Source organism: Passer montanus, unplaced genomic scaffold, assembly GCF_014805655.1.
Source record: "Passer montanus isolate IOZ18808 unplaced genomic scaffold, ASM1480565v1 scaffold7, whole genome shotgun sequence".
Classification (NCBI taxonomy): domain Eukaryota; kingdom Metazoa; phylum Chordata; class Aves; order Passeriformes; family Passeridae; genus Passer; species Passer montanus.
In genome coordinates, this window is record NW_024372147.1 from 14,240,499 (window position 1) to 14,267,662 (window position 27,164).

The 27,164-nt window shown below is 39.1% G+C and overlaps 1 protein-coding gene across 1 annotated transcript in view; it reads left to right on the plus strand.

Annotated features, from left to right (window-relative positions):
• Positions 1-27,164, plus strand: part of MAP1B (microtubule associated protein 1B) — a 71,515-nt gene that overhangs the window by 20,679 nt on the left and 23,672 nt on the right. Inside the window, exon 3 of the mRNA XM_039729801.1 lies at positions 25,548-25,630. Coding sequence (XP_039585735.1) covers positions 25,548-25,630 — 83 coding nt within the window. The remainder of the gene's footprint in view (positions 1-25,547; positions 25,631-27,164) is intronic.

A 27,164-nucleotide genomic window follows, 5' to 3' on the forward strand; every position in this document is an offset into this window, starting at 1 on the left:
GCTCATTTAATTTTCACTGGATTACTTTTTTCATTTAAACAACAATAATAATGTGAAGTTAAGTGCAGAGCACAAATAACTTACAAGGGTCCTTTACCAATATTCTTAACCTAATTTTGAAATATTAATATTTTTGAAATATTAATATTTTTGAAATGCAGCTTCACATTTCAGAGGTAAATCTAATTTTATTTTATTAGGCCTTATATAGAACGTTCATTGTTATTAGTTCTCTTAGTCCAGCCAGAGCAGTGTCCTTACCACCAAAGCATATAGGGCATTTTTTAAAAGGAAAACTTCTGTCAACCCAGCAGCTTGAAAGAAACAGGACAATAAACACAACTTGCACTATGTCAGTGACTTCCAATGTCAAAAAAAGGGACCCAGAATAACACTTAGATCTATGTGGTTGGAAACCAGACACGTAAAAGATGTACTTTGTCATTGAGATATATATTGCTAATGGAATTGCCTGTGAGAGCGTTGTCTGCCAGATAATGAATGGATCAGCTCTAGCACAGCATCTCGGGCTGCAGACACCATCCTCTCAGGCAGAGTAGGAGTGATGTGTTAGTGACAGCAGTTCTCAGGGGAGGAACCACAGAGGCTGAGGAATATATCAAGGGGGAGATCAGTGGTAAACAGACAGACTGGAGGGCTTTTACTCACCTTCTATGCCATCTCTGGATGTCCCCCCTGGCTGTAAAAGAATAAAATGGCAGAAATTTACTGTAATATCATTCACTTCTGCATGGGCTGAAAGAATGTCCTTCAGTTCCTTAAGGTTTAATTATGTCCAGTTTTTGTGGTTGCTGCTGGAAGAAGCCTTCAAGAGGGAGGGAGGCATTTTTTTTTCCTTTTTTCCTTCATTTTCTGCCCCATTAGTGTGCTCTTTCCATCAAAATGCACCCAGGCACCAATCCATGGGGCTGGCGCTGTGGTCTGCTCAGACCTCTTGTGGTACCTGCTCATACCTTCTGACAGGCTCAAGCATTGAATAAGAATGGCCAATCCCCTAAGATGGGGATGGCCAGAGATCCCTTCGGTTTTCACAGCTACCAGCTGCTTTCTTGCTCTCTCAGTTGTAAGTACAGAACACAGAAGCCAAAATAGAACACAGGCATTAAATTGAGAGCCAAGCTTGCTGAATACTTTTCTGCATTTTCTGATTGAAAATCATCAAGGTAAGGCTGCAAGAAAAGAGCTCCAGAATCACTCTGGATGTTGCAAAAAAGAGTTGGATTTGTTTCTTGTGCAACTTTGTTTTGAGACGGCTTTTGAAACAAGACCATCTCAAAGTGCTGGATTTGGTACATCCATCCACCCTGCAGCCAGCCCTAGAAGAGAATGGCTCTAATGCTGACTGAGGGGATGTGGGAAACTAGGGGAAACTTTCTTGTCCCTGGTGGTACTCAAAGGCTTATGAATGGGCTTTATTCATTACTAACAAAAATGTTTTATTGATTATATCAAACCACAGCATAACTAGTAATGCCTTAATTTTACTTTTTTTTTCTTTTTTAAAGCCAGTAAAAAAATTCAGTCTAGACTTTTTAAAAGCCCATTATTATCTTTTATCAGTCCAAAGGAAATCTTTCTGTCTCCAAAGTAATATATTTTTTGCCCTGGAGACAATTCTTATTAATAGTCTATGTTGAAATTCAGACTTGGAAATATGTTTTGTGTTCTCATGAAAAGAAAAAAGTGCATTATATACTTCATGTTACAGTGTCTTCAAACATTAATTTGAGGTTAATCAGTACTAAAGGAGAATTCTTGCAAAGCTTAAACCTTTAATTTTACCAGGTGATTGGCTCTTCACTACTCAGACAACCTGTTCAGATCAGTCATCAGCAAAAAAAAATATATGAGGATAATGAGAGGTTCATCATTATTGTAATTATTTGTAGTTGGGTTTGGGTTTTTTTTGTTATCTCGTTCCTTTGTTAACAGCTCCCTTCTACAGTATGTACCCGGTAATTGGGAATAAATTGCAACAAATCTTGACAGGGTCACATACTTCAGGACATTAATTGTTTAAATGTCTGTTTAATTACAAGGATATCTGCATTTATTAACAAAGTAATGCACAAATATGGAATCAGTCCCCAAGTGGGAGACCATATGTGCACAGGAATGCTTAGTCTGCATGAACAGCTAGCAGTTTATACATGTATTTATAATTTGCATAAATTATATAGGGGCCAAAGTTGACACAAGACCTTTGTGACAGATTATTTTAGTATTAAATTTTCTTCCTCTTTAATGAAACATAGGAGATGGGAAGCCATGCCTTTGTGCCTTATATTAACAGATTTCCATTCAGAGTTTCTGTAGAAAGAAAACAGAGAAAATTTTCATTAATATCAGAGGAAATCATGTAGTCAGATTGTATATAGATTGTGTGATCAAATACAACTAGTCAGTGCTGCTGCAAGCCATTCTATCTAAAGGTAATTCTGCTGCTGCCACATTGGTTACGTGGCCCGTATGGTTGTGTGGACCACAGTGTAGTGCACACTAACAGAGGAAGGCATAGAGAGCTTCCCCCACGGAGCATCCAGGTGTGCCTTTGTTCTGGTGTATGTTTGATCTGTTGGAAACCCTTGTTTCCTTTGTCACACTTGCTTGGACTTTCTCATATGTTTTTCACGTTACTTCACATCTTTTGAGGGCTTCCCATCTAGTTAGAATCTAAGCCATCAGCACAGGAAATACATAATTGTCATAAAGACCACTGGATTACTGTAAAGGCCAGAACTAGATGATTCACAGGAAAATTTTAAGCTGAGAGGGGTAATTTTAAATTAGACTTCATTTTTTATTTTATTTATAGAAGAAACAAAAACAATTTGAGCACTAGAAATGTAGCTGAAAACCAGTGTTTTTGTGAACTTCAATTTTGCATTTCAAAATGGTATAGACTATAGACTTTTAACTTCCCATACATTTTTCCTAAGGGAAGCAAATTACTTTGTAGTCAAATGGTAAAACATTCAGAATAAGCTTACGAATAAAAACCCTGAAAATGTCTTGTGTGTGAACTCTTGGGCCATTCTCATGATATGGTTATGACCTAGCTTTGACAGGTACACTACAAAGGATCTTAGAATGTCAGATGGATTCTGATTAGAAATTTAGCCAGATCCCAGGAGGAAATAAAATAAAACAAAATTTTTTCTTAGGAAATTATATTATGTTTGTATCCATTCAGTTGATTTCCTTTGCTAAGACCACTTCATGTATGTTGCCATGGATCCAAATGTTGTCTTATACTTGCTCCTGCTCCACACAGAAAGCAGAGATGGCAGCTCATGATAGGCCCATGTGCAAGCCTTACTTAAACTATTTAATGTATTGTTATACAAGGTTGCCAGGATTTTTTTAGAAGAATCATGCAGAAATATGATACTGAGTGAACATGAGATAACAATGTAAAAAACTCAACTACTTCTCATCAGGCTTGAGCTCAAAACCCTTCACCAGCTGTGTTGCCCTTCTCTGGAGCTGCTGCAGCACCTCAGTGTCTTTCTTACTGTGAAGTGGCCAGATCTGAACACAGAATTTGAGGTATGGCCTCCCCAGTGCTGAGTACAGGGGACAATCCCTGCCCTGCTCCTGCTGGCCACACCATTGCTGGTCCAGGCCAGGATGCCATTGGCCTTCTTGGCCACCTGGGCCCTGCTGGCTCATGTTCAGCTGCTGTCAGCAGCACCCCCAGCTCCTTTTCCTGTCATTCCACCCCAGCCTGTAGTGCTTCCTGGAGTTGTTGTGACTGAAAAGGATTACCTGGAAATTTGTCTTGTTGAAATTCACACCACTGGCCTCAGCACATCAGTCCAGATTGTCCAGATGTAGAGCTTTCACCGACTCCAGTGGAACAAAACTCCTATCCAGCCTGGTGTCATCTACTAACTGATTGAGGGTGTACTTGATCCCCTCATCCAGATCAGGATGGTCCCAGTAGTGAGTCCTGGGAGCACCACTGGTGACCAGCTACCAGCTGGATGTAATGCCATGCACCACCACTCTTCTATGGGCCTGGCCATACAGCTGGTTCTTTACCCAGCAAACAGTGCACCCGTCCAGGCCACAAGAAGACAGTTTCTCCAGAAGAATTCTGTGGGAAATGGTGTCAGAAGATTTGCTGAAGTCCAGGTAGACAACATCCAGGGCCTTTCCCTCATCCACTACGTGAGACACTTTGTCACAGAAGGAGGTCAATTTAGACAGGCACATTTCCTTGAGGCACATTCCGTGGTTGGCTCCCTCATCAGCTGCTCCAGGACATTATCTCTCACACCCTCCAGGAACCTCCTGGGCTGCTTCGTCTCTGTTGTGTTGCATTTCCAGTAGACATCCATTAATTTGATGTTCCCCACAAGAACAAGGGTAAGTGATTCTCCTAGCTGCTTATAGAATACTTAATCTGCTTCTTAATCCTGGTTGGGGGTGTGTAACAGACTCAAACCAGGATGTCTGCTGTGTTGGCTTTCCCTCTGATTCTTACCCATAAACACGGAACCCTATTGTGACCATCATTAAGCTCAAGATAATCAAAACACTTCCTAACTTGCAGGGCTACATGAAAGCCTCTTCTTCCTTGCCTATCCCTACTGAAGTGTTTATAGCCATCCATTATGGCATTCCAGTTTCACAAGTTGATTTTAAGGTAATCTGTAGGACTTGTTGCCTTTTTTCCCTCTATTAACCCTCAAGGTGTCTGAGAACTAGACTAATCACTGGTTGCCAGTAGCACTTCAGATGGTATTGCAAAAACTTGAGAAATGTCAGAAGCAGCAGTATTCACCCTGAGGGATAAGAGTAGAAGTCTGACCAGGCAGCTTCTTTATATTTAGCAAATCCTTTTGTCTGGTCTTGTAAAATATTTGTTAGGCATTTATTTTTGTGTCAGTTGATAAGCTATGTGTGGTACAAAAGGACATCACAATAGACAGGCATGAATAAAATCAGACGTGCTAGGAGGTAAGAAAGGGAAGGGAAATAACTTTCCTTTTCATCTTTCACTTGTCCTTAAGTTGTCACTGGATAAGTATCTGATATGATTGGATTTGTCTTCAGCAGCAGAAGAGAGCACAAACTAGAAGGTAGCATTTGTGGACCAAAGAAGTTTTCAAATCTGGGTTCTGATTTGCACAAACACTTAGAGAAATAAACTATGAGAGTTTAAAGGTAGTATTTTAAAATAATCAGCACCTTGACAAACGTTTTTCCTTAAAATGCATTTTCAACATTAACTTAAGACACAATAAAAAGCTAATACATAGAATGAATAGGTATGAAATCAAGAGATTGTCTTCTGAAAATTTCATAATTACTTTATTATAAAAATTAGACCTTTAACGCTAGTAAGGTTCTACTATTACATGGTTGAGTCTACTTCTAAACTTCTTACTCAAGTGACTCATTCCGTGGTCATAGAAATGTGGCTCAATCCTGTCCTTCAAATATGTAAATGCTTGCTTGTATTTTCATGTTTGGGGTTTTTTTTACAGTGATGTAAAAAATAGCACTTTTAAGTGTGCAGTTTTTTAAACTTTCCCTCTATCTTCCAATTTGTCTTCTTAATCTTATTTTGTTGAGAAGAGCTTGAATGAGATGGGTAAAAAGGACATGCACATCAACAGATGCCTGGACCTAAATTAGTAGAATTAGACCTAGGCCTTTAATTTAACTTGGCTTTAAGCATTCTACTGAAATACTGTTTCTTCTTTCCACTGTTCCCAACAGCTCTTAATCCATCTGGTAATACAACCAGAGAGTTTGCTGGGACCACCACTGTACACATAGGTTGTAGAACTCAGTTCACAGGGGCTTGATGTTCTCAAGCAGAATTTTTTTGGGCCTCTTGCTAAGTGCAGGCTAAACATAGGATTGAACCTACTGGTGCTGTGCCAATTTATGTGAGATGGAATCTGTGCCGTGGGGGCAATTCCTATGTAACTTGCAATGGGATATAAAAGTATATGAGAGTGGATTAATAATTTATGTCTGAATTCACAATATTAGATCAAGAACCCAATCACAACTTACTCTTAAATTAAAAAGAAAATTCATATTAATATGTTCACAGTGAACATACTAATTTGTTTAAAATCTGTCAAGTTTCTTAGGGCTTGGTAATGAGCTAGGTAAAATATTTTTGGCAGTGTGAAAAATCCTGTCTTTTTATCTTGTAAGATACATTTTCTAGACTGTTGTTTTTAATTAATCCAGTGAGTTTGTCCACTTTACTGAAGTCAGTGAAGAAAATGTCTGTTGTCTAAAGGCCAGTTGGATCTGCCTATATTCTGCCACTTAGGATGTTTCTTTGGTTTCCAGCATGTGATAGATGGTGCATGAGAAATGTACACAGTCAAATTATTTCTGTATAAATATTGAAGGAGGAGATTCTGCCCCTCTACTCCACTCTGGTGAGATTCCACGTGAAGTGCTGCATCCAGCTCTGAGATCCTTGGTAGAAGAAGGGCGTTTCTTGGCAATTTTTATGGGAACAACCTCTTGGAAGCAAGTCCAGAGGAGGTCATCAAGATGACTAGAGGAATGGAGCACGTCTCTTGTGAGGAAGGGTTGAGAGAATTAGGTTTGTTCAGCCTGGAAAAGAGAACACTTCGGGATGACCTAATTGAGGCCTCCCAGTACCTACAAGAAAGATGGAGAGGGACTTTTCATAAGAGGATGGGGAATGCAAGAGCACAGGACAATGGAATTGCACAGGGAATGGATTCAAACTAGGAGAGAGTAGGTTTAGATTAAATATTGGCAGGAAGTTCTTTGCTGTGAGAGTGGAACAGGTGGCCCAGAGAAATTGTGGATGCCACATCCTTGGAGGTGCTTGGGCTCACTGGATGGAGCCCTGAGCTCCTGGTCTAACAAAAGGTGTTCCTGCCCATGGCAGAGGGCAGGAAGAAGTGATCCCAAAGGTCCCTTCCAAGCCAAACTATTCTATGATTCTATAATCTTACATCCTTCTATGTTTCTGTAATCTTATCTTCTGTAATACTTCTGTTATTTTTATTGCAAATCATGTACAATAGCTATAACTGGAACAAAGATCTAGTTGCATAGGAAGTTATAAAATGCAAGTATTACCTAAACACTCATTAAACAATGTTACAAACAGAAATGTAAACAGTAAACACATTGCCCTATTTGAAGTGAAGCTGTTTGACAACTTTTTCCACAGCACCCAGAAAATTATAACAAACACTAGCAAACATGTTAGCCAGGGAGATTCTAAGTAGGCAAAAGACAAATTGCTTATGGATGGGAATTTGTGGCACACTTCCGTGTGCACCCAGACATCTTTGTAAGACATGCATGAAGAGATGAGATGAGTCCCTGCAGGATCTATCAATCCTTTGAGCTTTTGCTATCAAGGACTGGAAGATAAAATAGTAACCTTGGTACTGCCACTTTCTGCAAAAATTATTTATCTAGCATTATGTCAGCTCTGAAGAGAGGGGAAAAAAGGGAAGGAGTGAAGGGAAGGACTAATGCTGAACTATTTGTACTAAGAGTGTGCTGAAGAGCCCAGAGGTCCATTAAGAAACAGAGTAGTCTTGCTATTAGTGTCCCAACCATCAGCTTTAGAGAGCTGATGTCATACCCACAGGATCACTGTGGCCAATTCAAATCCCAGTGCTCTCTCACTGCCCTGCTCACCAAGGAATAGTTGTGGTTTGGGGTTTTTTGTCAGAAATGTTCTTTAGTATTTGAACATGATGTAAATCATTTGGAGGTACAGCAGGGAATGGATGATTCATTCTCCCCTACTCCCTGCTTGGAAGTAGGGGAGAATGAACAGGATTAATATTAGACACTCGTGGCTGTTACAGGGTATTCACTCTGACTTTCCTGCCTTTTCCATTTCCCTGCAGAACCTGGATTTGTAGCTGCCTGCAGTTTCTTGGTTATATCTGACACTAGCCTCCTAAGCAAGTTTTCAGATTGGGGATTGATGCAAGTGAGAAATTACCTAAAGGATATGGCAATAGGGCTGAGATAGATATTGGTCTGGGAACCACAAATCAAACTTCCAGGCAGGAAATGCAAACTTTTATAGCATGTGAAATATAGAGCAGCATAAGGTATTGGGGGAAGAAAATGGAAAGAGTTAGTTAGCCTCAATTTCTTTTCTGTTATACTAATTTTGGAATAATATTTTAAAGTATTTAAGCTAGGCTTTAATCACATAGGTGATTACCTATTAAAAACTAGGTTACCACCAGCTGTAGAAGTTTTTAAATTACAGTTTTTGACAGAAAACTACTGTTGGTCTCATCTGATGTGGTACTCAGTATTAGGGACTGTGCAGTTTTACCAAGTTCTCAGTCTTTCAGTATTCCAGCAGCTGATTCAGGAAAGAAAAAAATAAGGCATTAGTTTTCTCTGTAGAACTTCAGTTTGTTTTGTAGTTCATTACTTCCATTGATTCTGTTTGAAATACAAACAATGAAAGAAACGGTAGGCCAGCAGCTGCAGCTGTGAGACACTCACTCCAAATGTAAATGTGGCACACACTGGGACTAGCCCCCTGTCCTTGTGGCCTGGAGGGGTTTTGTCAGGAATAAAGCAAGCAAGCGCTCCCAGGAGCTCAGGGAGTGAGCCAGAAGGCACACTTGAAGGAAACCAAAAGTATAATTTTGACCTTTGTTACTGAAAATAAAGATTGCAAAGCTGCTCAAAGGTTTTAGCTAAACATATTTGAATTGAAAATGCCCTTTCAATAGAATTCACATTTTTATAAAATATGTTGTTTTTCTTTATGTGCAGGATTTTTCAGATGCAAGCAAACATGTAAAATCTTACATCTTTTTTGTTGTTCCCACAATTTCCAAATTGAAATGGTGTAAAAAATTAATTCAATTTAAAAGCTTTTACCAAAAAAGCGTAAGATTGGCTTTATCGGGGACATTTTCACGAAGATCTCCTTTCCCTTAGTGTATTCCAGAGTGGGGTAGAAGGAGGAAGGTCTCTACAGCTGAGACACGCGAACTTATCCTGGCCATAAGTAGTGACAGCTGTGGCTGGATGTGCTGATACTGCCCTTGTCCACTCCACTGGGGGACTGACAGAATGTCCTGGGTGTCTCCTCAGCCTCAACACACCTAATGCATGCTGGGCTCACAGGCAGCTCATGCTGCTTTTGTGTTACTTGTTTATATTGCATGTTTGTGTCAGTTCACTTACCTCTCATGTGAGTTCTTGTCCATGAAAATTAACAATTTGAAGAGAAAGAGGGCAAGGATCAAGAAGAGAAAGGAGTGAGTAGAGAAATAAGGGCAGTTTTGTAATTAATCAGCACAAACATATTCAACATTTTGTGATGTTGGTGGTGCAAAGGAGATAAAATTCCATGGTGTGAAGTGGGACAGGACACCTCATCCTCATCAAAAGGTCAGAGAGCCAAACCTGCCCAGGAGATCTGGTTTCTTACTGCTTTCCTATTTCCTTCCAAGCCACCAGGAGCTGCATGTATCCAGCAGTGGATTTGGCCAAATGAAGACAGACCCTTGCAAGCCATCAGACTGTACTTCAGCGCTGCAATTTGTGTGACCAGTGTTCACATCTTGGGTTTATGAACAGGAAAGATTCAAACACTGGAATTAAGTTGCTCAGATCTTTTGTGTTTCAGAAGGGTTTAGAATTTACTGCCACACAAACTGTGGAGATGTACTGCAATCTGTAGTTTAAATTTAAATGAACCTATTGTTTAATATATTATCTGATGCTGAGGTAAGAAATGAATGTTCTTCTTGGAGATGAAAATAACAGAAAGAAAGGCACTATAGAAACTGTAAGATTGCATATGGATGAAGAATGGCATATACAGTAAGTATGATAATATTGGAGTAGATGGTACCCAGATACTTGAAATGGGTAGGAAAAATGTAAGGATATTAATGTTGGTATAGATCAGCATTCAGAGAAACGAATGAGAGTGAAGCACCATCTCATAGATATGTTAATACATAGGAATGTTAATACACAGAAGTCAAGTAAGGGAAAAGAGTACTGCATCAGTGTAATTAGAACCTAAGGTCAGATCTGCTAATTGATTTTTTGCTCATATGTCAATATGTCTTTGCCATGCACTTGGTGTGCATATACAATTCATGTGACTTGAAAACTGACATAGGCTCTGAAGATATAAATAAGCCCTTAATGTTTTAAGAACTCACCTCTGACTCAGTTGAATATTACAAGGGATTTCTGAGAGTTTCTTGCATTAAATGAAATATTGCAATGAATATTTGAATTGAATATTGAATTCTCAGTATCCCTGAGTAAATGAAAGCAATTAATAGAATTCAAAGGAGAGTTGCATGGGATGTTTTTTAAATATTTTGAAATAAGAGCAAACATGCTGAGTCTTGATGATATAAAGTATAAGTCCCCATGCTTTCACCTCAGTGAGCAGCAGGGATTTGTTTGAAGTTGCAGATCAAGATCTGATACTCACAAACAGCAAATAGATTAAATCCATAAACAATGAGAGCTATGCCAAAGAACATAAGGTTTTGTTTTATAGCAACCAGTCCAAGGACAATCTGCAAATAAATGTGCCAGTTTTCTGGAGATTCTTTCATATTATTTTTTTATTCTTTGGCATATAAGAGAGGAACCTTTCCCTCAGCTGTAAATATCATTATGAATGTTTTATTGGTGAACAAGTCAAATATTAGTGTAATACCAGACAATATTTTTGCTTAGAATTTGATTGGACTATATTCCATGCTTCATTGTCACTAAATTAAAAACAACAGCGTAGGGAGTCTCTCACATTATTTGGTGAAAAGAGGCCAAAAAAGACCTGTTAGAAATCCAGCAATCTTGCTGAGACCCTCAAAGTGTGAATTAAGGGATGCTACGGAGGAGGTCAGAGACATTGTTTTGAAATCCAAATCTGATTTATGTGTTAGCAATTTCCTAAAGCACTGGAAAGCATGAGTCTCGCCCAACAGGTTTTTCCTGGCAGCAGTGGGGAAGTAAATTCACCTCACCAAATCTGCTGATTGTCACGAAGGATGGGTCCCAAAACTGGGGTGCAATCTCCCTGTGGATTCCCAATGTAAGCTATCCTGAGAGTACCAAAGGCCTCTCTTGTCTTGCTGGTACCTGTTGTCATCAAGGGTTAGTGTGTTTCTAAAATCCTCATGACTTGCAGATGAGTAAATGGGTCTTCTTCTGGTTCTGTCCTCTTAAATGGGTGTATACAAGCAGCTTTAGGATAAGCACTGAATGCTTCCAGCACTGCAGTCCTAGTGTAAGGATAAATATGTATATTTTTTATTTTATATTTTTTCTTTTTTTTTCTTTCTTAGCTATGTGCAGAGAATATATAAACCTCTTTATGGACATATACCATCTCCTACCCCATGCCTACCAGCAGTCATATTTAGTTTTAACTTTAACATTCATAAAAAATGAATGAAAGTTTGCCCAGTGACCTACTAAAAACTGAGTAGCAGCATATGGGGTTTAGCCACCTGCCTAGGCTTATGTGGGGACAGCCACTGTAATCAGTGGCTCTTTTTATGATCACTGGGGATTTACATTTTCTGGGTGTTTAAAAATCAGCTGTTTCAGTGCCAGTTCTTTTGCAAATGAGGAAGATAAGGTTATCTGGGTTGGGTGAGGTTTTCGTCAGCCTAGGCAGAACTGCATAGAAGTGAGGGGACTTGGATATGGAGCACATCCTGAGGTAGAGTGTGAGCTAGAAACTGAATAATTTTATGTATCAGCTAGGGATAAAACAAAACCTGAATAAAAACTTATGCAGTGACTGTACTTTGAAGAAGAGCTCTCCAGAAATGGCCATTAGGTTAAGAAAGGCAGGCAACATGGAATACTCAGATAACACAGTGAAATCTCAACCTCTGAGCAAAGGTGATGTTTCCTTGTGCCCTGCCACCTGTGCAGACCTAGTGCATACTCTTCACTGTAAGACACATAGAGCTTGAGGCACATGCATTGTACAGTGCTTGACTTCCCTAATGCTACTTTTATACTTGACATCCTTTATTTATCATGTATTCATCTGTTCTTGGAAAATACGCAATCATATACCATCATATCTGAGTCAGGACGATGCTTTTCCGTTGCTTTTTCCAGAGGTCTCCTTCAAAGTATATTGAAATGGACCTCCTTTTGTGCATGCCTTAAATATACTCATGGAATCTTGCCTAATGCTACAAAATTCTCACTTTTGCCACTTTAGATTCTGCAGAATTTTCAAGGGGAAAGCCTGCAAGAATTTTTGAGACTTAGATAGGGTAGATATTCGTTATTGATAGATAATTTGTACTTCAAATTTTTCCACAAAACTACCATTTATCTACTGAATTTACCACATTCTCTCATTCTCAACTATGTGAGAGCTGAGCATTTTTCAATGTTATCTGGATTTTGTCCTTTAATAAATTCCCAAAACCTGTTCTTTTTTTCTGGTTCTCATGTTCCCTAGTTGTTGGGTTTTTGTGTTTTTTTTAATCAGGGATATACCTCATTAAGATAATTCAACAGTATCACCCTTGGGGCTACAGGTGAGAGCCTTCAGACTTCAGAAATCTAGAAACACATTTGCAGGTGCAGTCTGTGCACAGAGGCAAAGCTTGCTGGGGAGTGGGCCCAAAAACTGTTCCAAATCCTCTGATTTAAATAGAACCTTTATATCTCCAGTATCCACTCTGTATTGCTAAAGAGATACCACTTAAATAAATTACTGGCGTCCTTATGAAGTCCCCAGGTGGAATATGGATGCAAGACATCTTTTAAAACACATGAAATGAAAGAACTGTATTTTAATTGCAGTCCTCATTGCTGTATGCCTGTAAAAGCACATCAGCTCTATTAAAAATACTCTCCCAACACATTTATAGATTTCAGTTTTGACACTTAGAAATGTGTCATCTTGGCAGTTCTTTGCTGGAGGCTACTTGGTATCAATTGCCAGATGTAATTAGAAATATGAAATTTGTTTAAAAGGTAGGTGATCACCATTCTTTGTGCTTTAACCCTAAGGTTTCTAGGCTTCAGATACAGAAACAGGTGTTGCCAGAGGTAATTTTTTTTCACAGCATGATGTGTCATCTGTGCGATGAAACCAGCTTTAATTATTCAGTTGGTGCTTGCAAACAGTTGCTTAGTGATTGTGTCCTTTCTGTTCAAATCTGCAGTAAGACTCATTTGCGTGCTAGGTCACTGGCTGTTTCAAGTCAGCATGACCCTGCTGATTTAATTGGTGTACACTAAGAAAACCTAGTTAAAAATATCTTTGTAAATTTAATACTTACCTTCTATAATACTTACAGACAAGACAATGCTGACCAATAAAAGCAACATCTGATGTGTTTTTCAGTATCCTGGTTTCTCTTTTACAGATGTCTTTATTTTCACTGGTAGTTCTCCTGAAGAGTACTTAAAATCAGCCCTGCAGCAGTTTTACTTTTGGAACAGACTAGGTGAAGCTGATCATGTAATCATTTGGTAACTCAAGAAGACAAGCCTACGTGAAGTTTTCCCTGAAAAGCATCACAATATATTAATTCATAACTAAAAATCTTTGTATTTGAACCCATGATTCTTTTTAAAAAACCCGCTTTTTTCACAAAGCGCTGTCCTTCACTTCAAAATATTCAAACTGAAAATAAAAACACATGTTCTTCTCAGTGGGAGAGAAAGTGTAAGGAGACTAGAGCCATAGCAGCTTACAGATTAGTCTCCCAGGAAGAGCCTGGTCTGTGCATGTGTTATGGAAGCAGCTTTCTGGTTACCAGGCACCAGGTGGTCACCTATGGTTGGTCTAAGAACCAAACACTGCCACAAATGCTATTAGTAGTGTGTAATGAGATTAATTCCCCATAGTATTTGCAACATCCTTGAGGGTGTTTTTCACTGAAGCAGCACAGGGCTGATAGCACCCCTTAGACAATGAAAGAGTTTAATCTTCCATTCTTGTATGCACATAATTCTCATTGGCATTATGGAAGTTAAGCACACACAAAAAAAGGAAGAATAAAGCTTGGAAGTTTAAGCAGTCATAGTATGCTAGAGGTTTCCAAGAGTTTCACAAAGGACCGGGACAAAATTGTATTGCTATTCCTACTGGTTGATGTTAAGTATTTTCAGAGATTTGTGGTTTTGAGGCATAAAAGGTGATTAGAGGTTCCAAAATAACAATGAAGATTTAGTAAAAGGTAAGAAAACTTAGCTGCAAGAGACAGAACCTAAGGAAGAGCTCATATTTAATTATATGTTTTGCTTTCTGTGACAGTGAGATTTTGCTTTTTTCATTTTAAAGTAACTAGTTTTGATATGTGCTGAACATTGTCATGACTTCTCTGGAAGTTTGATAGATCTTTATCAGATTAGAGAGGACACAGTTCTCCACAGCAGTTCTTGCATATACAAGTGTAAATGGTTTCACCAGGGGTGAGTTCTGTTTCAGCCTGTAAATACTGTGGCTGCTTAAGCAAAAAGGATCCTCCCATTAAGGTCTGCAACAGTAGTTGTCTCCACCTCAGTTCAGAGGCTGCCTGAACTATTTCTGGGAGCATCTACTTCTTCCTGAGAAAAAGATTTAACAAGTTAAACATTCGAAGATTAAAATAGGTGTTTTCAGAGCTAGATCCTCACTCATCCTTCTGTACAAATTTGGTGTAGGGAGAAGATACAGGGTCAGTAAAGAAATAAAAACATCCAAGCTGTTGCTTTATGGGCCTCTGGAATTACTCCACTATGTCATTTAGAGGGCCAGTTTTTGCTGTCACACTTGCCGGTTCATTGATTTCTGGTTCCCAAGTCCTCTAACCTCTGCTGGTGGCTATTTTTTTCTTGTATCAGTGGATATTGGCTATCATTATTTCTTGTTTATGCATTGCTTATTGATGTTACAGTTTCAACCACTGGTAAGGGTAATTGGTTGATGACATTTTAAGAGGCTGGGTATGAAAGACATTGCCTTTGCAATGCAATGTTTGAATGTGGGCTTGTATTTCCTGAAGATGCATGCTGGCTTTTTGGTTTTGATAAACAAAAAGCCTCTCCCTGGTTTTGATAATCTAATTTGAGGATAGTCTTGTCTTTTTCTGCTTTATAATGTAGTTCAATTGGTTGTACTTAAGCACATTATCCAAAAATTGAAGGCCAGAGACTGGAGGGACTACTTTATGGCTTGTTTTAATTCCAGAAATTAAACCCAGAAGAATATTCCCTTTGTGCTGAAACAGGTGTGCCTTCTCATTTTCTTCTCTGTAAAATCTAGCATTAATTAATAGTATTTGCCTGTATTGTACACACAGGCAATCTATTTCATATTATATTTGCAGTTTGTATGAAAACATCACAGTGAAGAATTGCACACATCCAGTAAAGAATCAGTGGAGGAAGGAGTTTGGAGGTTTTTAAGAGGCTCTCTCTTGTCTCTGCCTTGGAGTGGGACAGTTGTTCTGCTCTTTCAGACCAGGAAAACATTTGCTGCTAGAAAGGCTCAGTGAATTTAATCCAGAAATTGATTGGCAACACTGTTTATATGTAAAGCAGAATAAAAGCTTTGGGCAAGTTTTGCTATGGAGCCGGGAAGCTGGGTGGTTGCCAGGGGAAAAGCTTATACCTAGTTCTCATTAAAGGCTTACAAACAGAGCATCTTGTTATATTTTGTAGTGGTTGCAGAGACTCAGGGATATTCCACAGCTGGAGAATTAGCTGATAGTAATGCTACATTCAATAAGATGCCAGTTTCCTAAAATGCACAAAAATAAATCCAAGTATTAAAAAATTACAAGTTTTCCACTGGAATACAGCTGTGATGATTCTATGATTTGTTCAGGCAATAGCAATAAAGCTGTGATGTTACTTGAGGAAGAAGAACTTAACAGTTCTTCAAAGAGAGCCACTAGGTAAATGATGTTTAAGGAGATATTTTGACAAACAACATAGGGGTTTTCTGGTGTGTAATCAACATTACAGTACAGGAATCAAGGGTGGATTATTAACTGTAGGGTTTTTCCCAAAAAAATATACTTACTCACAGACCATAGGAAAATTTGAACGTAAGTAATCTTAAAATATGGCACGGCAAAGTGTCTAATCTGCAGTGCAAGGCTCCTGGAACAGCTGTAGTCCTTGCAAAGAGAATCTGTCATTCATTATTCATGGACTGTCAAGGTGAGGAAATCCTCTCTGATTTGAAATAGGAGGAAGAATAAAAATTGTATCTAAACTGAGAAATTGTAATAAGTACACTGCAAAGAGAATATGCTCTAGGGAAGGAATGGATTCCCTGTGTGTGAAGCCTTTATAGACTGTATTGACTTGTCAGATTTTCAACAGGAATGGTGGATGAACTTAAAACTTAATTGCATGTAAGGTAATGATACCAAGACCCAGAAATATTCTCCAGAGGATTCTAATTGGAGCTTTGGGTTTGGCTTCAGCTGCTATAGTGATGAAAACCCATTAGTAAGGAGGCTGTAGCAATTTAGAAATATTAACAGAAACCTTCTGCAGTGATCAAAATTCAGATACTTCTCCCTAAGGAGATGCAAAAGACTAAAAATGTACTGAGATAGAGATGTCTGGGAAGAGAAAAGGCAAACTTCTGAAATAATTTTTTTCTGAAATACTTATTTCAGCATTTATCCCTTTGCAACACATTTTAAATTTACGTCATAGTTTCCCTGATGCTGCTGTGCTCCATTTTCTTTATGAAAGTGGGAGTTGCGGTGAAGTGCAAGGAAGCATCTGCAGAGTGTGCTGCAGAGAAAAGGAAAAAGCCTCCCTCCCCTGGCAGTCAGGATGTTGTGGGCTGAACAGTACAGGCAGGCACTGCAGCACAAGGAAGTAAAGTGAAATGATGTAAAAAGAAAAAGTTTTAGTAATGGCAACATTTGAAAGAAAATAAAATAAATTTAACTGAAGTTGTTGAGTATTCTTTTGAGATATAGGAAGGGTCTTGGCTACTTGGTTAAATACCACTAAGAAGAACCATAATTGCTGATATTTCCTATCTTGATTTCAAAAGCAGATCTTTATAGTCAAAGAACCTTTTCCATTCCTCGATGGCAATATTCCCATGGAGTACACTGGTAGATGCTACTAAGCTAGATCATGGAGATTGGCATAATCATATTTTGTTTTCAGAAGTAATTAAAATAAGTCCGCTAGATTTTGGTTGAATTTGGTTTTTTCCCATAAAAAGCAGCCCTTGGAAAAAGTGCCAAGCATGTTTGGTGCAAAAAACCTGCTTAACAGCCCAGTAAACAGTTTTGTCTGTAATGTGAATATACTGGTCACTTGGTATAACAAAAGAACACTTACACTTCTAACCAGTCCCGTGAATTATGACATATGATGTGTTCAATAAACCATGAAGTATGAGATAGGGGTATTGAGAAAGAAGTGGCATTTTCCCTAAAGAAGATTTTGTTTGGCTATTTGACAATTGAGAAGTGAGAAATGATGCACTTTTCTGAATAAGTGACCAAAGTTAAATATCACATTGCAGTAACTATTTCAAATAAAATAGATCTGCTCTGCTCAGGATTATTTTAGTTCCTAGATCCGAGACGTTTTCCAGAAGTTAAAGAAATTTTCCTTCTTTCTACACAGAGAGGGTTATGGAAGAGATCTGTTGTTGCGCACCTCTCCTTCTCTCCCTGGTTAGTAACCCTCCCAAATGCAGTTTCAGTTGAGGACTTTTATTGACCTTCAGGACTCATGAGTCAGCTCTGCATTACTGCAGTCTCCCGTCACGGTGCGTGTTGGCTGCCAGTTTCTATGCAGTACTAGGGCACTGTGCTGTGCTGCTGAAAAATAAATCTCCAGACCAGTTCTGCAGTGCATCCTAAAGCAATGCTATTTTCTATGTAATTTAGATTTAAGGATAGGAGAGAAGAGAGAGACAATGAAAAAGCTTAAAAATATAGGGCTGATCGTGGTATATATGCCAGGAATTTACTGTCTTTCTCTTAAGAGCTTCTTAAGATTATTACTTCTGTAATCTAGAGGTACGTAACTCAAGAAAAATGCTTGGAGAGAGTATCACATTTAATACCTGCCTGCCTCAATTTTGTGTCATGCAGAATCTGGAAGAGGAAAACATGAAATTGCTTGGCTTTTGTCTAGATGGTCCCAGACAAATTCCTCAGAAAGTTCGCTGGATGTTGTTTTCTGTTGCCATTTGAAGGTCTGCAGTGATAACATTGTTAGTGTTAAATAATATTGATATCTTAACAGTCAGGGAAGTAGTTTATGGAAGAATTTCAGCTCTAGGAAGTAGCTAACAGGGCCCAGTAAATAAAAATCCATTATGTGTAGCTTAGCTTTTTAAATATTCAGTACTCTCAAAAACACGGAATTGTGATGTGCTTGCAGAGCCAAAAGGATTGTCTAGCTACAGCACTCTAGTTGGCTTCTAAAGCTTCATGTTTCTGTTTCCATATGACCTTGGAAATTGTTTCCCTATATGTATTTTATGGGATTAAAATTCTGTCACACTTATCAGATCTGTTCTCAAGATAAAACAAATTGTAGTTGTTTAGAGACCACAGTGTCTATAGAGTTATATCTACAAAACCAGTATGTGGAAATATTGTACAACACAATTAAGATACATATATCAGGAAGCCACTCTGAAACTAAATATTTTGGAGGAAGATCTTAAATTTTAATTATCTGGAGCATTAATAGGAGCTATATGTTGCCTTGAAAATAACTGAAAATGCCACATATTTCAGGAAGCCACTCTGAAACTGTAAATATTTTGGAGGAAGATCTTAAATTTTAATTATCTGGAGCATTAATAGGAGCTATATGTTGCCTTGAAAATAACTGAAAATGCTGTATAATTCATATAGAAAGGATCAAAGCGCAAACCAATTACGAATTGTGCAGTCCTCTAGCATCTCTGAAACTACGTGTTTCAAGGTTGGACGAGTGATTCATGAGGGAGATTGTGGCTTCAGGTAAATGAATTCGTGGTGAAAGCCCATGTCAGACATTTGAGTTGGAAAGAGGTGTTGTCTACTCAAAGCTACACTGACTGCAGCCATGACGTTGGTTAAGGCAGTTCTTGACTAGGAGCATTGCATAGCCTTCTAATAAACACCTATCACTCTTCTATTTCTGCCCTGATGTTAAACTACTCTGTTCTCTAAACACTTCTTTTTTTTTTCCTCTTTCTGTAATCCCAGAAGTAGGAGTAGGAGTAATCTCATTTCTTGGAGTAGGATCATAAAGCTGCACTCTCCTTTTGGAAAGTATAATTCCAGGTGTTCCAGTTCATATTTATGTCCTGTGCTTGCTATCCTCTTGCTGAAATCACAGTGCTACTAAATACTTGTGTACAAGGCTACTGGGATTTAAGCTTTTCTTGTCATGTGAATTGTACATTACACAGGTCAGTGGAAGAAGAGAAATTACAGAGTTCAGAGATAGCCATGCAAGGCTGTGGCATCATATGAAAAAGCAAATACTGTTGCCAGTGATCTGTTGTCTATACAACTGGTTAGGATATTACATAGTTTCCCCAGAATAATAAAATCTTATATATTAGGAATAATTGATTGTCATAGGATAGATCAGGAATGTTTGATTTCCTAATCCAAGAAGTACTCCAACAATCAAAGATTGCCACTCATTTCACAAAGACATGGTCTTTTTTCCCATTGGTAGTGAATTTTAATGCTCCACAACAATAACTTGTCACTGAACTAACTGAATAAATTGATGCTGTTGTCTGACTATTTGGTATATTTTTTCTTAAGCAAAGTTATGGGTGAACCCATTTATTGGGCATTGGATTCCACTACTGTTGCAAGTTCAGCATATAAACAGCAAGTGTTTTTTGACTCTGATTTTATTGAGATATTCAGAAGTATTGGTTTTAAATTTCACTTCTGTCCAGAGACTCAGTGAAATCAATAATGAAATCCTTGGCTACTTGGTTCAGTTTTCCCTCTTGTGGGAGATAAATCTATTTTAGTAGACATTAAAATTATAATCCGTAAACTTTTCTTGTTATTTTACTTAGACTTACTTGCTTCAACTTTTCAGGGTAGTCTTTGATTTTTAATGCTTTTCAAGTCCTTCATAGTGTCCTGAAATTGTAAAATATCAAGAATTATGTGAGAAATACCATTTTCTGAAGGTGAGAAATGAGAGGTGAGAGTACTAATTTGCCCAACACTAACAGGTGGGAGTGAAAGGGCAGTTTGCTTCTACTTGATAAATGGCTGTATTTTGACAGCAAATTAGATGTCACGCAAAGTTGGCAGACATGGAAGAAATCAATATTTAGTGTGAAAAGATGATACAATTGTCTGTTGATCAACAGGTTGTGAAAAAGGTGATGTAATGACTTGGATTAATTTCAGGATATTTCAGGGCAAATGGTCATAGAGCAGTGAGGTCCCTGCAATCGCTTATAGTTCTTGCAACAGCTCCTTGCACAGCTCAGTTCATAAGTCTGCAAGTATTAGAGATTAAAGTTTGAGGCAGAAAATATGAATCCAGCTATGAAAATTAGTGCAAACAGGTTGACTTGCATTCTCTCACTGCTGTCTAAGAGTCCTGAGCAAGGATTGGTTAACTGGGTTTGTGTACAGTAACTGGAGGCTGAATCTTGCAGGCACTGTTCAGACTGCATAATCGTCTTCTGTCTAGCCTCCCACTTTCAGGACTCTGTTATTATCTGGAGGTATAAACCCAAACGAGATCTGACAGATAAGGACTTACCCAAAAACAAAAATGAAATTGTATGCAACGGGCTTTATTTCATTAAATAAATATGAGCTTAAAAATGAAAAAATACAATACAGGAGGATGCAGGACATTGCCTCTCAGGATTTGTAGTTAATAAATTGTTCCAATTCATATGTGGGTAGGAAGAATGTTTAACTGTTATCACCAGGCTGCAGCTGAGCCAAATGAAATTCAAACATCAATTCCATTTGTGCAATGCAGGGAGACAGAGAAACTAGAGATTTATGCTTTCTGAATAGTCACAACACAGTTCAATATTCCAGCTGATCAGATGCAAGAAAGATTAACCTAACTTTGCAAAGATAACACATAATTCCCTATAAAAAGCATGTAACATTAGATATAAATCTGAATGTACCATCATGTCCAGAGCAAGCAGGTTTAAATGATGGCAGGGAAAACAGTCACATTTTGTAGTTAGTGTCATTCTTCCAAATATTTTTCTCCATCAGAGTGTTCAGCAATTTTAACTCATTATTAGATTTGTTCATAGCTGTCACATCAGCTCACATCCTAGCGGGATTTTATTTTCACCTAGAAATGTGTAAAATATTCTGCTATTCATACATATATAGGAGTTGTAGCTGGAAAAAAATTATTATACCTTCCTTGAAGACAGCATAAATTTAAGAAGCCATTGGGCTGAATTGAGCCCTGGAGGCAGTGAATCCATCTTCTCTGGCATAAATGAAGTTATGCCTGTGTTATGCATGCCCCATTGTGTCAGCTCGTTACAAGACTGAATGATTGCCCTCCACAGTCCCTGGTATCACCTGCAGGGCTTTCAGACCTTTTCTGAAAGGAGCTTTCTGAAGTCCTGTTCTTGCAGTCCAGTGCCTGGATATTAGAGAGCTATTTCTTCATCAGGTCTGCAAATCATTTGCTTCTTACTTTCAGATACAGAACTCCGGAGTTTTACAGCATCAGAATTTGACTTGGTGACTCTGTAAAATCACTACCTTGCTCAGTGCTGGACACTTACCTATTTCTCCAGCTTGCAGTTTTGTTCAGCAGGAAGCTTAGCTTGCTTTGGTATCCCTTTCTCAAAAAAGAAGGTGAAGAGGACAGAGTGCTCCATATCATTTATGAAAGATTTCTTCAGATAGTTGATAGTCTGCTATGAAAAGGTATTGTTTCTTTCTCTATGGTCTGAAATTGTTGTTGCTATGTAGTGCCTCTAGGCAGACAGGATATTTGGGGCTGGTCACAATTACAGTATTATTTGACAATTTATACCCATTGATCTTTGCGTTGAAAACAGGGGAAAATAGATTTGTTGAGTTAATACAATATATAGTAACCATCAGAATACCAGTCGTCCAGACTCTCAGTACTCTGTTGCTAATATAGAACGACCACAAAGAGCCCAATGTTAACACATGTGGTTTTGTAGGACAAGTTTGAAGTCCAGACTAGAAATAGCAGATGAAATAGTGAGCAGTTTGAAGTTACTTAAAATGTATGAGTTATTAGATTACTGTGCAAGGGATATGGTAACCTTCCAATAACCTTCAACCTGGTAAATCTGAAACAGATTGTAATTGAGATCATTCTTGAACATCAGTTATTGCTTCCTAGCACAGTGGCTGACAAGCTCCAATACTGTCTTTCAAGAGGCTAAGCTTCCCTTAGAATTTTAGGGATGGGTGTTTTATGGTTCATTTTGGAGAATTGGAATTTTAGTAGCAGAAAGAATATATGTTAGGGATGGGTGTTTTATGGTTCATTTTGGAGAATTTCTCCCCTCAATGTCTGGGAATTCCTCCACAAGACCAGGGGCAGCTGGGGGGACCTGCGCATTGAAGCTTCTTACAATGCAGAGCACTGCAGGCTCCTAGCTGCAGAGAGGTCACTGCATATTCATGGCGTGGGAAGTTCCATTAGCCAGCCTTGCAGGCTGTGCCATCTGTTAATACCACCCAGCACGGTGGCTGATGTAACACAGCCACAGTCATGTCTTCTGGCAGTGAAACGAGACTTTGAAGTTCTTTACAATGAAAAATGAGAGATGTTTAAAGTTGCCGGAGAAATGTGTTTGAATGCCAGATCAGGTTACCATTATCAGGGAGAAGGCACACACTTCCAGGGAGAATACTCCTTTCACCCTTTCTGCCAAGAATGACCACAGGAAGGATTTGTCTGGTTCCTCAGAGTTTACTTTGTGCAGGAATTTTATTGATAGGGAGTAAGTGAATGTTGATTTCTACCTGGAGTGACAGGAAAAGCTGGTGGACACTCCTCTATTGAGTAGCCTGTTACAGCAGGCACACCCATGGGGCTGAGTTGCACAGGTATGCCCAGGAAAAAGCATGTCAGTAGTGATGCTTGATTGAATGATCTGCCATGTGTAGAGAGTGGCTGGAAAAATCCAGTAAAGCAACCCCAGATGTACACAAGTCTCAGGTTCTCCCACTTCCATCTGTAATTTAGTAAGTCATAGTCTTTTGCCAGTTTATGAGGTGCTGTTGCTGCTTTCTGCTCCCACACTGTGATAGTAAATTTCTGTCTGATAAAACCATTCCCATGAGAGACTTTCCCTCATTTCAGCTGAGCATCTCAGGATATCAATCTGGGCAGCGAGCCTGCATTACTCTTACAAAATTGCAAATAGTTTTTCAAAGTCTTTCCTATTTGTCAAGCAGTGACATGGGATTGTGTTGCTGACACCAGCAAGTATCTGCAAACTTTCCAGATGTTCCTGGGATGGGAACCCTCATAGTGACTCACACCCTGCCAGTGCCAGGTGGTAATCAGTAACCTGTGTGGTAATCAGTAACATGTTTATCCCAAGGAGCTGAAGAGGGAGAAAGTCACACATGCATCTCTGAGTGGGCACCATGCACATGGTGCAGACAACTTGCCTCCCTCTGGAGATCAGTGTCAGGGCCCATGAACCCACACAAGCACTAGAGCAGCGTGTCTGGTAGGATTCAAGTAGCCACTGCTGGGGTTGGTCTGCAGGAGTTGTGACTCCTGAGGTAAAACCATCATTCCTAGCTACAGAGACACATGACTTGGAGCAGCTTCAGTTAAGTCCAAAGTATGTGCTTTTAGCTCAATTAAAGCTGTGCATTTTTGTCTAACATTGTGTGTGGCTAATTGCATTTCTTTTCTACCTGTGTTTAATGTGTTCATGTCTGATGATATATGAGGCTTAGTCTAGCCTGAAGCAAAGTATGTGCTCACCAACTATTAAGCAAGAAATTTCAGTGTCTGATAAAGGGTTCCTTTCATTTCCTTAATGATAAGATTCAGTAAACTCTACCTAATCTCTTAATTTAAGGGAAATCTGACAAACAAATAAAATACCAGGGCACAGAGCATCTTCTGAAGGAGTATGCAGTAACAGAACCATCTGGATGTTTTATTGACTCTAGCTTTATATGTGCATTTCTGATAGGCAAGGAAGCAAAACTTTAAAAAAAATTGAATTGCAAAGGGTAATATAAGAACTGGGTGTTGCAGAGGAAGTGAGACCTGCCCTCTTCCCCTTTTGTAATATATAATTTGTATCCTTCTTTCAAGGAAGTGTAGCAGAAAGAATATATGTTAAAAAAACTAGGTTTCTTCAAACTAAGTAGATATTTATCCCTAAATTTCTAGGCACTGTCACACACAAGAGAATAGATTACAACCCTATCTCACATTTTACTTCAGAGCAATATTTTCCTCCTCCATCACTTTCTATCATTTGGTTTTATGCTCACATGCTTATAAATGTAGATATTTCCCAGAGCAACAGTGACAGATGCAGCACAGTGGGAGCTCAGGGGACAAGGAGGAGGAATAAGGCAGGACTGGTGCAGGCAGGTCAGTGAGGAGGGAAGAGGACATCGCTGGGGCAGGTAGGGCAGCATAGAGCCTGCCCCAGCCAGGGACATTGTGGGAATGGCTGGCTGCCCTTTCTCTCACACAATGCTCTCAGGGATGTGGAGCTCCTCTCAGCCTGACTGTCCTCAGCTTTGTTAATTTGCATCTCTTTACATGGGAGGTTTTCTAAGTTGGCAAATAGGTCTGTGTCCTGTACTCCCTTTTAAGCCTAATTAATTATTTTAATTGATTAATACTGCGCCAAGCAGTTTGCTCAGAAGGGATGGCTCTTCTGTTTTTTTGGACTAATTACCAGTCTGGATTTCTGAATGACAATCCAGTGCTAATTAATCTCACTGCAATTCTCACAGAAAGAGACCCTGATAAGAACTTGCCAATTAACATAAGCACGGGAAAAAAATCAACAGTCATATTTTGTTTTTCTGGCATTCACTCCCAGTCAGATGAATATCACTATTAAATACAGAGACAGAGTAAGTATGAAAGCCAGTAGGCTGTGAGGCTGCTCCAAACTTGCCCAGACTTTACTAATTCAGGATCTAGATGTTATTTGTATGCCCTGTCACTCTTGTTGCTTGACTTTGTGTGCTACAGCTTTTGTAAGCAGGAGTGAGATAAAGTAGGCAGCATGGCAAATGTCTAACCATCCCAATAGGGAACTTTTTCCAATGTTAATCAATACCAGTGGAAGGCTGAAGGGAGCATTTTGGCAGCGTGGGTTCTAGTTTTCACTTGATATGTCAGGGCCAGATGCTCACCTGATGATGGTTACTCCCTTACCTGCTCCAGCTCTGTGAAACAAGGTGAGTTATGGGTACTTCTTCAGACAGGTCAGCCAGAGGGCTGTGACACAGCAAAATCTTGGAAAGTCCTGGTCTATACCATGGTGGTTGAATTTAATTTTTCTTTTTTCCTCTCTGCACTTGCAGGTCAGAAGATTCTTCACCACAGAAGTGATGTCTTAGAAACTGTAGTCCTCATCAATCCCTCAGATGAAGCAGTTAGTACTGAGGTAAGTAAGAAATACTTTGTTGAAAGTATGTCATGAAAGCTCCACTAAATGGACGTGATGGGGGCACTGAGGCAGATGTAGCTGAGGTGATTATGGAGCATCAGTCACTGCCTGCCTGCCTGCCAGCTTAGAGGCTGACAAACTCAAATACTATTTTTCAAAGTCTTAGCAGATGATTAGAGCAGGTCCTGACTGAATGAAAGGATATATTTGGAATAAATACTGTGAAAAATGTCACCCATCCCTTGATCTTTTCCCTGGTTTTCCAGACTTCTAACAAATTGTCAGAAGCATGGGACAGACACACGCCTCTGATCCCAGTTTTCCTTTTCTCATAATGCATCAAATTCTCTTCTTGATGGAGGCAGCTGTGGTTAAGCTTTTTGTTTGCTCTGCATTGTTTGGTAGCTCTAGGTGCCTATTTTGCGTATGAAGAAAATGTCTGAAGGTGCCCAGGGACAAATTTGGGTCTGAGAGAATTACCAGCTATGTGGTGGTGACTCTAGGTTGATCTATCTGTCCTTCAAAAAGCATGCAGCATGATTAGTGAACCCTGGAGAGTGCCCATAAGAGGACTGCCAATTCCTTATGAACTCAGCAGAGTCAAAGAACTGATTGTGTAGCTCAAGGACAAAATTGATTTATTTAGCTAATGAGAAGGTTGAAATAATAGGGATAATTGCATTGCTGGTCTGTGCTGGGAAGCACTGCCAGAGTCTAATTTCTTTAGGGAGATAAAGCAGTTCTGCTGGTGGTGACTGGTGAAAATACTCTTTTGCTGTCAGTTGTTAAATGATGTTGAACACAAACAGAAGAAAGGACTCCAAAATTTCTGAACCTGTAGAAGTTTAAAAGCCACCTTAGTCAATGGGAACTCACTAAAATACAGTGCATGAAGATCTCTTACAAGGCATTAGAGGTGCTTGGTAAAGGACAAGGGGGTCACCAGGATAGCAACTCTATGCATTCATTCTGAGTAAAAAGCCATCAAGTGTGTGCATACGTGAAGAGGTGGAAGAGAGGAAAAACTGCCAAAAGCTGGGAAATGCTATTTCTATTACTGTTGCTTGTCATTCCTTTGATGGATCACTACATGGAAGAACATGATCTGACACCCATTCATGATTTCTGAACCCTGGGCTCACTGAATTGGCTCTGGAAGATGTTTGGCTATGTTACCGTAAATTTCATCTCAAAAAACTGTGGGAGGTGATCTTTGCTTTCATCCTGCCAAACTGGTCTCAGTCAGACAGATGAGCTTTAACTTGGCTGGCTAAGCAAGGCTCTGAATAGGCACAATTCAAAAAGAGACTGTCAAAAAGAGGTGGCAGAATTAAATCAGAGGTTGGAGTAGACACTGTCTGTTCAGTATGGCAAATAGAACTTAATTTCATATACCAGAGATTTCCAGGGTGGATCTGGGGGAGACAGAGATATACCATGAAACTCTGATATCACCAGAAGAGGAACTGGAATCTATTCAGTCAGGAAAAAAACAAAACACACAAAGAAACAAAAAACAAACCAAAGTAAA